This window comes from Mustela lutreola, chromosome 8, assembly GCF_030435805.1.
Source record: "Mustela lutreola isolate mMusLut2 chromosome 8, mMusLut2.pri, whole genome shotgun sequence".
Classification (NCBI taxonomy): Eukaryota; Metazoa; Chordata; class Mammalia; order Carnivora; family Mustelidae; genus Mustela; species Mustela lutreola.
The window spans coordinates 114362380-114376408 of NC_081297.1; the positions used below are offsets into that span (position 1 = coordinate 114362380).

At 34.5% G+C, this 14029-nt stretch overlaps 1 protein-coding gene across 12 annotated transcripts in view; it reads right to left on the reverse strand.

Moving 5' to 3' along the window:
* PPFIA2 (PTPRF interacting protein alpha 2) overlaps nucleotides 1–14029 on the reverse strand; it is a 497227-nt gene that overhangs the window by 399138 nt on the left and 84060 nt on the right. For 7 of the 12 annotated variants that reach the window (XM_059186425.1, XM_059186429.1, XM_059186426.1 and 4 more), the window contains one exon: nucleotides 9882–9935. The exons of the other annotated variants lie outside the window; for them this stretch is intronic. In XM_059186425.1, coding sequence (XP_059042408.1) covers nucleotides 9882–9935 — 54 coding nt within the window. The remainder of the gene's footprint in view (nucleotides 1–9881; nucleotides 9936–14029) is intronic. 12 annotated transcript variants of the gene reach the window in all.

Sequence of the window (14029 nt, forward strand, 5' to 3'; positions counted from 1 at the left end):
TGTTTCATTAATTTGGTCATTAAGTACTTATGTAGGCCCACTATGTTCAAAGCATTGCAAATACAGCTGTAATCGAGACAGAAAAATCCTTCTCTCAAGGGGCTTATATAGAGTGATACTAAGCAAGGTAAATAAATGAGATATACAGTATCCAAAATATATCCTTCTAATTTTTTATTACTGTTATCTTTCCCAGTGGCCAATGTTTGAATTTATCCATGAGTCCTACTGCTTTGTAAGGTTTTTATTCTCTGTTATTTTAGTTCTTACTACTATTACCATAGTCTCAAATACACCTGTATAATCTCATTATAGAATTACTATATCATTCTTAATCTCTTCCTCCATTCAGTATTCTAGTTATCATTTTAAACAGATAAATGTAATCATATAAATCAGGTACTTAAAACATAATCTCATTCATTCATTCATTCAGCAAATATATATTGAGGAAATATAACCGGTTTTTATTTCTAGATCTTTGGCTAAAATAGTAAACAGAAGAGGCAAAGACTCTTACCATACAGAGTTTATATTTTAGTAGAACACAAATAGTAAACACATAGGAGCAAGAAAACAATATAGGTCCTCATAGATAACCTCTCTATTAAAACAGCATTTTAACAGAAACCTAAAGAAAATGGGGGTATATCGGGAGGGAACATGGCAAGCAGAAGGAATAATAGCAAGTCCCTGCACGGGTAAAGGGTAGCAAATTGTTAGTACAACCGAAATGGAATGAGATATGGAAAAAATAAAAAGGTAGAGGAGTTCCTAGAGGTACTATAACAAGAGAAGTCATGAAGGGTCTTAGAAATTATTCCATTGGGTCTGGGAATTTTATTCTGATGGGAAGCCAACAATGATGTAAGCCTAGATGTGAGATGATCTGAATTTAAGAAAGTTATCCTGCTTAGTTCACTGAGCATGTGTATGTAAGAAAGGATGGTGGCTTTGACCAGGCTGATAGTTTTGTGGGGTTAGCAAGAATTGTCTGGATTCTAGATAAACTATGAAGGTAGAACCTATAAAATGATTCTGAATCTTGATTCTTAGAATTAGTAGCCATGAACTGATAGAGGGAAAACTGCAAAAAATTTGCAAAGTGACAGCGAAGACCAGAAGCTCACTTTTTAACTTGTTATGCTTTAAATTCCTTTTTTGAATGTATAAGTGAATATGTTGGATACACAAGTCTGAAGTTCAGGGAAGTGATCCAGCCTCCAGATGTAAATTATTCAGTTCAGTTATTAGAGTCTAGATGGCATTTAAACTGTAAAATAGGTTAAGACTACTGAGAGACTGAATGTAGCAAGAAAGACTGCAGGGCCCACAGAAATGATCCATCCAACACTGGTCTCAGTTTCTTGGTGTCATCAGTTCCAGTGAGCATCATTCTCTCTGTACTCCACCCATTTCCATGACCACATCTTATTAGCACCTGGACCTTATCAGCACCTGGAAATGTTTGGTTCTAAAAGGTTCAAATCAAGCATCTTACTCCCTCACCACAATCTTCTATCCTTTTTCCTATACCCACTGCACATGTTTTTCAAGTTTATTGAAAACTCTGAATCCTCTATTCTATCAATCCCTTCCTATCTTCCTGCAATTCTAACTCATCGTAGATTAAGGGATTTTTGCTAATATTCTCAATTATCTTGTCCCATTGGCCTTCCATAGCAATGGTCTTGCAGAACAACATAAAATTAAAATGGTCGTAGGAATACCTCCCATACCTGACACAGAGACACAGAGCACAGCTGGAGGTAAAAGTAAACACACCTTTAAGTCACATAACCACTACAAATGCACTGCCAACAACCACAGGTGGACCCCTAACATTTTCCAGTGTTCCATCTGCAGTTTACATAGTTAGCCCATAATCCACAAAGGCTAGATAAATCTTCTCTATATTCCTGAGATACCTCATCCCATCATCTTTCCTGCTAATATCAGCTAATTAGATCCTTTACACTTTGTGGGGAAAACAGAAATCATTAAATGGAAACTTTCAATCTCTGAAGACCTCCATTTCTAAAAAGAATCCTTTCTTTCTCACTCATTTCACATTTGAAGACAATGTGCCCTTTCTCTATAATATGCCCTGGAGTCCATCCTTTTTTGCCTCATCTTATGCTCTATCAATAAATTTCTTTTTCCTCAGTAAATTCTTTTTATGTACTTGCTATATGTTTCAACACACTCAACCTCATATCTTATATGGGCTATAATTCCCTCCCACCTCTTTCATAATCAAGCTCTTTTCTACAGACACTGAATCCAATCCTTGTCTGCCATTTCATCTTTCAGGTCCCCAGAAATTTGATTCTAACTAAATTAACTCCACTAAAATTACTCTCACCTAGATAACCCCCTTATTTTCCTGTTGCTAAATAAAATGGGCACTCTTTCATCTTGAACACTCAATGACATCATGAAGCTGCTAATAACCCTTTTTACCACCTTCTCTGGACCTTAGCATTTTTTAATTCCTCACCTTCCTAGTATTTCTTCCTTGCCTTCTTGGGAGGCATACTCACCCTATCACCTTTCCCTTTCCTTTGATCTTCACTTAAGTGTTTTTTTCCTCTGAAATTTATTATGAGCTCTCTTATCTTCTCACTTGGAATACAATTTTTAGAGATGACATCATCAACTCCAATGGCTTCAGTTACTAACTATTCTACATATCCAAATCAATGGCCAGAAATGAGATCTCACCTCATTGATTCCAAAAATCACTCCCAACTCAGTCAGCTCAATTTAATGTGTCCAAAACTGAACTCATCATCCCCACTCCAAAAGTACTCTATCTCATGAGATTCTTGTCTTCATGTATGGAACTTTCACCCACTCAACTGCCAAACCAGAAAGTTCAAATTCAGCCTTGACTTCTCAGTAAGTCTCACTCTCTTCCCTCTAAACAAGTCTTTATTCTTGAGTAATCACTATGTCCTTATTATCTCATCAATCAGTCCATTCTTCTCCATTCTCACTGTCACTCTATAGGTTCATATTAACCATTCAGTGTGTTTTTCAAAATGTTGATGTTCTCCTGAGATATTGCCTTCAATTAGTTTTATAATTCAGTGGAGTAGACACACACACAGGTTGCAATTACCATTTTTATTATCTTTCTTTTGGATGACTGCAAGAGCCTTCACTTGCCTCCTTGCTTTAGACTATTATCTAAATCACCCTCCAAGTAAAGTCAAAAGAAAAAAGCCTTCTAAAGAAGAGAGCTGATCTCCTGTTTAAAGACTTTAATGGTTCCTCATTCTTAGTATAGAGAATAAATTCCTTCCATGAAATTTCTCATGTTCTTGCCCTGGCCTAACCTAGCCTTCTGTCTTTACCACTACCTCCCACACTCCAGTTTATTTCACACTCTAGCCACAGTAAGTTATTTTTTTCATTTTTTGACCTATGCACACACTGTTTCCTCTGCTTAAAATGCCATGCCCCACTTTCCTCAGATGGCACACTTCAATTTATCCTATAATTATCAAGTTAGACAATATGTCTTTCTATTCTCCTTTGATTCTCCAGACCCTTTCATTCCCAACAATTGTAGTATATGGATTGTCTCACATTTTGTTTACTTTACATTATAATTATTTTTGCCAACCTGTCTACTCCCCTATATTGCAAGATTCTGAAATGAGAAACTGTATTTTGTATCACTGCATTTCCAAAAACCTAAACAAATGTCTCTCACATAGTGTACACTCAAATATACACTGAATTTTAAATAAACAAATAGAAGAATGAAAGTATATAATACAACAATATAAAGTCCAGGTCGAAAGAAATTATATTAGATCACAATTCAGATTTGCATTCTTTATTCCCTTATCTTGTACAGCAAATAAATAGAACATGGGCATTTTTTGAGTAATCAAATTAAAATTGGTCTTGGAGACTTTTAAATTTTAAGACAATTTACAGTTTGAAAAATATATAACCTGGTCTAAGTAACACCCTCAGGAAAATAAATTTGTTTCAAATTCTATGGAGTATTGACCCAAATTGCTAAGAATCATCAGGAAGTCATTAAAATGAGAACAGAAAGTAAAAAATATGGACTGTACTATTCTGGTTCTTCAATGGGGACAATGTTAACAGAGCTAGAAAATGTTCAGAACAGTGTACATAACAAACCCAAGGATGTGGATTAGATGAATATTCAGTTATTCACCACACTTTAGAAGTAAAGAGAACCATTAGCATTTGGATGAAGGAAACAGAACAATTAAAAGCACTAAGTTCTGTAAGAAGCGAATTTATAGATCTTCTTACTCTGAGATAACAAACAGAAAAAGAGGGAAGGAGCTGCACAGCGCCAGTGGCATTATTGTTGTAAGCTGTGGATGAGGCAAACGAGGTAGACATCATTCAAACACTGGTAACAGCACTCTGAAATACCATGACACTTGAACCAATGTGTATGTTACACTGAGATATGTTCCGAAATGTATTTCATGTGCTCTAGGGTTTGTCCCATATTAATCTTTGTTAAATTTTGCCCATGCTGACTCTTAAAAAGAATCAGAAATGATAAGAAAGTAAACAGCTAATTAATACTCAGACATTTCTTTAAACAAAACAAACTGAGGGTTGCCGGGGGGAGGGGGTTTGGGAGAAGGGGGTGGGATTATGGACATTGGGGAGGGTATGTGATTTGGTGAGTGCTGTGAAGTGTGTAAACCTGGTGATTCACAGACCTGTACCCCTGGGGATAAAAATATATGTTTATAAAAAATAAAAAAAAAATTAAAAAAAAAAAGTACAAAGAAAAACGTTCCTCACTGTGAATTTTCGTCTACATGGGTCTGTCATTAAACTTGTGTTCTGTGGCCAAACTGAGCTACTAAATTCCAGCTGTAGATTTAGAATTAGACCACAGTCTGGGACAAATCCTGGCTGCTAACTGGGGTTGGATAACACTCTGGCTCAGACTTGGGGCTCAAGACTTGACGGCGATCTATCACAGTAGTGGTTCCACATGGACCTACAAACCCACAGCTCTCCAGATAACAAGTACAGCTAATACACCTGACTAGGTATGCTTATGCTTTGTGCCCTAGTCTTCAGCATCCAAAGTTCTCTTGGCTATCTAAAGCTGCACTGTTTAGACCTTATCCTGGCCTTCTAAATGTTGGTTGAAAACAGATTATACCCCTGATTCCTTAAGGTTCACCAGTTTTTTACATTTCAGTATTATCATTTAAAATTTAAAACACCATGAATAGATATTGTACCTTGACAAATACCTAATCTGCATCTACTGCAGTCATCACACCGTTCTTATCCTTTCTTTTATTAACGTGGTATATCACATTGATCGATTTGCAAATACTGAACCACCCTCGCAAACCCAGGAATAAGTCTCACTTGACTGTGGTGAATGATTTTTTTTTTTTAATGTGTTCTTGGATTCAGTTGCTAGTATTTTATCAAAAATTTTTGCATTGCTGTTAATCGTGGATATTGGCCTGTAGTTCTCTTTTTTAGTGGAGTTTTATCTGGTTTTGGTATCAGGGTAATGCTGGCCCCATAGAATGAGTTTGGAAGTTTTCCCACTATTTCTATTTTTTGGAACAGTTTGAGAATCAGTATTAACTCTTCTTCTGCAAATGTTTGGTAGAATTTGTCTGTGAAACTATCTGGCCCTGGACTTTTGCTTATTGGTAGATTTTTGATTACTGATTCAATTTTGTTGCTGGTTATTGGTCTGTTCAAGTTTTCTATTTCTGCCATTTTCATTTGGGTAGTTTCTAAGTTTCTAGGAATTTATCCATTTCTTTTGGGTTGTCCAATTTGTTGACATTTAGTTTTTCATAACATTTTCTTATGACTATTTCTGTGATACTGGTTGTTCTTTATCCTCTCTCATTTGTGATTTTCTTTATTCGGTTCCTTTTTCTTAAAAGTCTGGACAGATGCTTACCAATTGTATTAATATTAATTTCATTAATATTTTTGATTCTATTAACATTAATATTTATTTATTATATTAATATTAATATTTTAAATGTTTATTAATATTTTCACTTATCTATTTTTTAGTTTCCATATCATTTATTTCTGCTCTAATCTTTACTATTTCCTTCCTTCTTCTAGCTTTGGACTTTATTTGTTGTTCCTTTCCTAGCTTCCTTAGGTGTAATGTTAAATTACTTTTCTGAGATATTTCTTGCTTAAGGTAGGCCTGTACTGCTATATACATCCTAATGTATATAGAAGCATTATCTACAATAGCCAAATTATGGAAATAGCCCAAGTGTCCATCTACTGATGAATGGATAAAGATGTGGGATACACACACACACACACACACATACCCAGGAACATTACTCAGCCATAAAAAAATGAAATCTTGCAATTTGTAACAATGTGGATGGGGCTAGATAGTATCATGCTAAGCAAAATAAGGCAGTCAGAGAAAGACAAGTATCATATGATTTCATTCAGACATAGAATTTAAGAAACAAAACAAAGGGGAAACGAGCAAAGGGAAAAAGAACGAAAGAGAGGCAAACCAAGAAATAGACCACAGAGAACAAACTGATGATTACCAGAGGGGAGGTGGGTGGGGGAATGGGTTAAATAGGTGATGGGGGTTAAGGAGTGTACTTGTAAGCACTGGGTGTTGTATGTAAGTGTGAAATCATTATATTGTACACTTGAAATTAATATAACACTCTGTTAACTAATTGAAATTTAAATAAAAATTTAAGAAAAGGAATTAAAACACTATAGTAAATGGTATACAAAAAAGCATTAATTTAACTTAATGATATTTTTACCCTTTAGAAGTTAATTATTTTCTTTTACTCAATTTTTATATGTAAATATATGCTGTAATTTTACACTGGAAGTTAACTTGTGATCCAATTTTTGTAAATGAAAAAGACATGCTAAATGTAAACTATGTCTGATATAATTTTTCAAAGATAGTTCTAAGGCAATATTAAACTGATAATATTTTTCTTAATGATGGAAAAGCTTTTTTCTAAGATGACTGTGATTTAGAGAAATCTGTAAATTCTACCTACTGAACCAATTAATTTTCAGTTTCTGAATTAAGAAAAAATCCTTCTTGTAATCCTTTTTAGAAGAAGAAAGTCATCAAAAAACTTGAAATTGCCTCTGAAAATCATGAACGAATGATTCTCCCATTCATTATAAGTACTGAACTGAGACTATTGAGTTTTCAAAAAAACTAGCTAACAGTTATTGTTAAAAATATTAATGTAAACTATATTCTTGGAGTTCTTCAAATTTATTCTTACCAGGTATACAAATTTATTTATAATGACATTTGCAAATGTACACAACTTTTTGCACATGTATGCTATATAAAATACAAACTTCATTTTTTTCTCATCCTTCAGAAATAATATATGTGTACCCACAGAAAAAAAATGGATTTTTTAAGTATACCACTTACACCCCTGAGATCTAGGTTATACTGGTAAAGAAATTATTTCACAGCTATGCATCATTGTGGTGGCATTCTGAGATGACATTCCTTCAGCACTTTATATATTCTGTATAATGAGGGGGAAAATACAAGACCTTCAACTTCTTATCAATAAAATTTCATCACAGAATGGTTTTACTAATATAAAAAACATTTATACAAAAGACATAACTGTAGAAATGGACAATAGTACTTAGATGATCTATCATAAAGATTTTTTTTAAATGGAAAAATTACAAACAATTTCAAGTGGATTTAGGTTATAATTAATGTAATAATTAATGTAATCTGACTTTAAGTTTTCTAACTGGGAGCAAAAACAATAGTTTCATTTAAAGTCTTATTCTTAAATATCTGAAGTGACACTAGATCCTATTACCATTTCATTTCTATTCAACTGCTTTATATAAGCTTTATATGGGACTAAAAAATGATTTTATTACACAGTTTCTCAAGTAATATGTTCTAGACAGCTCTTTGACAATGGGGAGTACTAAATTTATGTGTCCTGTTAACTCCCTAATTAGACTGCCTAAGCTCATGTAGGTAAAAAATACGCACAGTCTGAATTTCAGAAAATGAAAACAGCAGTATAAAATATCCAACATCATGGCAGGACATGGCCAAGAGAGAATCTCTATTTCACCATATTATAAACCACACACACATATACACACACACCCCTCACTTTGAGCTATTGGGAATGAATCTGATGAAGCTTGCCTTCTTTTTTTTTTTTTTTTTTTAAAGATTTATTTATTTATTTGACAGAGAGATCACAAGTTAGGCAGAGAGGCAGGCAGAGAGAGAGGAGGAAGCAGGCTCCCTGCTGAGCAGAGAGCCCGATGTGGGACTTGATCCCAGGACTCTGAGATCATGACCTGAGCCGAAGGCAGCGGCTTAACCCACTGAGCCACCCAGGCGCCCCAAGCTTGCCTTCTGTGTACTATCTTTCCTTTCTGTGATCATTTTTCCTTTCAAGAAGCTTCTTTCAACAACTAGATTTATGCCACTCAATCTTCCATATTTGGAAGATGTCTTTTTTGGAAGGATATGATTAACTTATTTTAACAGATAAATAATGAATAAGATTTTTATCACCCCTTGCAGGAGAGAGGTATTTAATTTTTATTTGAACCGGGGACAGATGCTTGACTTCTAACTGTGGAATTCTTTTAGGAATCAGTGGTCAGGTTATGGTGGTATTTTGAAGGAGAAGGACTTACTCTTCTAATAAAAGTTGAATGCTATGTACAAATACCATGCTAGGCAGGAGAGTGAAATTACATCCCATAAGCAGGTCACCTGTACTACTAAAATAAAGGACCAGTCGTAAATCCTGTCACAATATACTGGTTGGCTGACTTACATTTCATCTTACCTTATGCTGTAATATAACAGGGTCAAGGACTAAATATGAGCAGTTATTTGAAGACAATATATTTTTTCCCACATAAATTCAGACAATGAAATTAAAAGGAAGGGAAAGGACTAAAATATGTTGTTTGGCCTACTTCAGGAGCAAGGTGATGATGAGACAACATCATGAAACATAGGAAGGAGACAGGAGAGATAGAGGTACATTGAAAGTTATCTTTTTAACATCTCCTGATGTTTTAATGTGATTATGGACTTCACCTAGATACCTCAATGAAGTATACCTAAAATTGATAACATTGGGTTCTGTGTGTTCAGCATTAAACCTCACAGTGCTAAGTGAAAAGCAAACAGTGATAAAAATTTATGCATTGACTCTCTGTTGAAACTGAATCTTTTTACTTTAGATATACACTGTGAACTCATGTTTGTACCTCAAACATGAAATCATGTTATCTTAGTCAATATCTTCTGAAAGCAGATACCACAGAAAGATGCTTCAATACTAGACCATTAATCCTTCTTATTGCTTAAAAGCAATAATCCTTTAAAATTTCAGAACACTTTCTCTAATTTTCTAGAAGCTCCCTGGATAAAGTAGAAAAGAAATAGCAATATCAAGAATGAATACTTGAGATAAAGGGCTAATATAATAATTTTTCTCAGTAACTAGAAAATATATTACAACCCAAACATACATTCATATCTAGAATGGTATACCCTCACGTTCCAAAAGTTTTGGTGTAGCCCCATAGGACATGAAGTATTGACATATTCTAATGAAGATTTTATTCTGATCTTAGAGTCAATACACGGAGATGAATTTTATGAAATACTGAAACTTTTTAAAACACCAAACAATACCCCAAAGCAAGTTCACTTTTGTATTAATTACTATAAAGGCTCTATATTTCAAAAAATATCTATATGACAAATTGTATACAAGTAACTGATGATCTGGTGTATACATAATTCAATTTGCCAATAGTTAAATTTAATAAAGAATCTAACTTACCGGCGGATCAGCCCCCTTAGAACCAGTCAGACCTCCTGTTAGGGATTCGATATCCTGAAAAGGGGAGAGGTGTTGATTGTAAAATGCCACTCAACAGCATGGAGAATTTCCCAGTCCCATAGTGTCATATTTTATTTAGCTATGAAATTAGGGCACATAGCTACATTTGTTTACTTTGTTTTATTTTCAGACAACCTTGCACACTACAACACTATACAAATAGTCTATATCTAAAAATCTAGATATTTTCCCTACTTCTGTGGCATCTGTAAAAAAAATTAAATGTAAACAGACTAATTATTCTTGATATATGCAAAAATCACTCTAGGTAGGAAAGCAATTTTGTACTCTAAGGAGTTGAAGTGAGGACATAACAGAAAAAAGAAATTTTAATAAAAACTGCAATTTAACATGTTATTTGTAAGAATATAAATCCCATGAAAAATGATTACCCTATAAAGTTTTTAATTATCTCTAGTGCACTCTATTATTGTACTTAAAAGATAAAAATATAAACAGACATGGGCAGATTAGCTATTCTTTTACAAGGTTTGATTTCTAATCTTGAATCAGTAACTACAGAAGAACATTCCTGAGTAACTGTCAAATGTATCATAAACAGAGAAACGGGTGATGCTATGACAAACTGGAGAGCATATGCCCCGTTTACAGGTACACATAGAGCTTAGCCAAAATGTCTGCTCAGTGGCTGTGGGACGAGTCTACGGCTACAGTGAAGAGTTGTACTTCTTGACAAAAAGTTTCTTTCTTGTGACCCCGGTCACTTATCTGTTTGCATCTTTTTGACAGGATAGGATGAGGAACCTGGGAAATACAGTTGCAGTAAGAAATCAGAGATGAGAGAGAACTGAGTGAAGACTGAGGGAAGAGAAAATTAAATGCCTGTGACCAGAGAAACAGCCAATACCTTTACATCATTAGGAAGATTTATGCTACAAATGCATTTGGGACTTAATCACATCATTATGTCCCTGGTGTCTCAAAAACAGGGAATCTTAACAAAAAATACAGGGCTGAAATGAGCATGTGAAGGCAACATTAAAAGCAGGACAAGGGAGAAGGAAGGAATAAATGATGTCATGAAAGTTTCCATTGGAAAAGGCTGACTTCAAGCAAGAACTTAACGGGTGATGAATTTCTGTATGCATATTTTATCAAGGGCCATAAAAGATAAGGCAACCATAAGGAATACTTGCCAAGAAAATTGTTATCTGCACTGGAACAAATATATTGTACATAATGTTTTTCCCTATTCAGCATCCCTTTGAGGAACTTCCTCTCCCTCACTCTAGCGCCAAAAGAGACTTATAAAAATTGCTTCAAATTGCTTCCAAAGCCTTATGGAAAATTAAGGTAATATGGATTTGGGAAGATATAATGGTCGGGTCCATGCCCTTGATTCTATCATTTGAGCGACTTCTGAAACTAGATGTTCTCCCCACCTGCAACTTTAAGTTTCTGGCTCTCAAAACAGAAAGATCCTAATTAATATGACTGCATTATTGTTAAGTCTATTTGTAAAAGGCTCTCCCTCTTCATCTTGTTGAAATTCTTTATTTTAGCACCATGCACACCATGAACAATCAAATCACCTAAATTATTTGATCTAATATGTTCTTTAACATTCCTGTTAAATCATCTAAGTAATCTTAATGCCCTTATATAATAAAACCAAAGTGTGAAACATATTTATAAACTCACAAGCATTTTTTAATCCAAAGGTAAACTATAATTTTTAAACCTGTTTTAGAATTTCATGTAATGAACTGACAACATAAGATAGTAAAGTGGCTGAAACACTAGATCAACAGAAAATAAAGCATAATCACTGCACCATTTGAAAATACACCGGTTATAACCATGACAAAAAACAAAGTTCTATTCATACAAAAAGTGATTTCCAAGTACATTTAAAATGAAAGAAAATGATGTTAAGTATATTTTGAGTTAATATATGCCTTTCTAAAATAAAGACTTTATATAAAAGTACATTAAAGAGAAACACTTCTAATTCATTAACAGACAACAGAGAAATTGATTCAGATTAAAAGCACTTTAGCCATTTATTTATGTATTGTCGTATTTTTAAAGTCATATCATAAAGATTTCTTACTATCATTCTTAGATAAATTGAATCAATTTTCAGATTCCTAAAATTTTAAGCCTTTCGTGACAGTTACCACCCTGAGAAAAATAAAGCAAAAGTAAAATTTAGAAGATGAATGCAAAAGGCACTGATAGTCATGATTTTTTAACATGCTGAATTAAAGCAAACTAGGAACTCATAGCTCTAAACAGAGTACAGATGTACATTCTTATTCTGGTTATTCATTTAAATGAAAAATGATTTCTTGAGCTCATATGCTATTTTGAGTATAAGTTGAAAAAAAGCGTCCTACTTGGATGGATGCCCAAATTAAACACAGCTTATCTATCACGATGCAAAAATAAACTTTTCAGGTGTGAATAATGAGCATAAGTGTTCATGAATGCATTTATGTTGTAAAATTAATAGGTGAAATAAATCAATCTTTTGAGGAACACTACACATAACTAAAAGTGAGTCCATTTTTTGATGGTTGCTGAATATTTTTTCTGCAAATATAACTGAAATTCTTAACAAATCCATCTATCTTGTTATTTAGGTATCTTTTTATGGAGATAACAACAAAAATATATCAAGACATAAAAGTATCAATTTCCTAGAAAGTTTATTAGTTATTATAATAATGTTTGACTAAAACATTCAAAATAAACTGATTTTTTTAAATTAGGTTACAGAATTTAACTATATTATGTTCATTTAGATTTAATAGCTTCATTTAGATCTAATAGTTCATTTAGATCTAATAAAATATCTATTACTTGAAGTACATAGTAAATACTATGTACCCGTAAAATGCCTTATAAACATTAACATTATTACAGACTTATAGAGTACTTATTTCTTTTCTCACTTAAGAAGTTAAAAAGTTGGGGCGCCTGGGTGGCTCAGTCATTACGTGGCTGCCTTCAGCTCAGTCATGATCCCAGGGTCCTGGGATGGAGCCCTGCATCGGGCTCCCTGCTCAGGGGGAAGCCTGCTTTTCCCTCTCCTACTTCCCCTGCTTGTGCTCCTGATCTGTCTCTCTCCGTCCAATAAACAAATAAAAATCTTAAACAAACAAACAAAAAAGGAATAAAAAGAAATTAAAGAGTTTACATAACTTACCCAGTCTCATATAGCTATTATGAAGTGGTATTACAAAACATATTTGAATGACTGCAAACTTGAATTTATTTAATACCAGTTTTAGGGGAATAGCTTTACCCTGGCATTCTGGTTACCTTGAACATATCCACATGGACCAAATAGGCAGAGGTAAACAGTAGGCAGGGCTACATCTTGGTGGAATGTTCTGTCAGCCTCCTAAGAACAGAACAAGGTAGGCAGTCTTATAAAGAGCTTTCATACAGCTGCATCTCATTCACCTCTCTGGCACCAATGAGGCATGGAACTTTCCTCCTCACTCTTCCCCACCCTAGCTCCATCTGCTGGCAGTAAAACTGCTTAGGTGCACTATGGGACTGGCTCCTCCCCCGTAACCTCTCCTTCCTTGTTGTCTGTCATCTGGTCCATCCAATTTCGTGTCATCCTGTGGGACGAGGGTCCAGGCCAGTACTAGAGTGAGGCATCTGATGACATGTCTAGGGTATACAATTTAGGGAGGCATTAATTATGAGGGTCACACAAGTGCTGACCCTGCATTTGCGGGATCCTGAAAATGAGTGCCTCCTTAAATTTTGTCCCTTAGGCACCTTATCTTTAGAATCCAATAGGAATAGGACTGGCATTTATACAATCTTAGGAGTGAGTGACTCCTCAAATGTTGTGCCCTAAGCACCCTACTTGTCTCACCTAGCCCTAACGCTGCTGGGGATATGGAGAGTGGACACCACGGTGACTCTGTTTATGTTGTATATGTAATACACTCTTTGAATCCATTTAACTCATTGCTCCCCAGTTCAATTTATAAAAGTATGCCAAACGAACCAATACCTGCCCACATGCTACTGCTCAGGTACTGCTGCTTACTACCACTATTACATAGCCTCCATTACATGTGTTGCCATCATCTACACAGAAC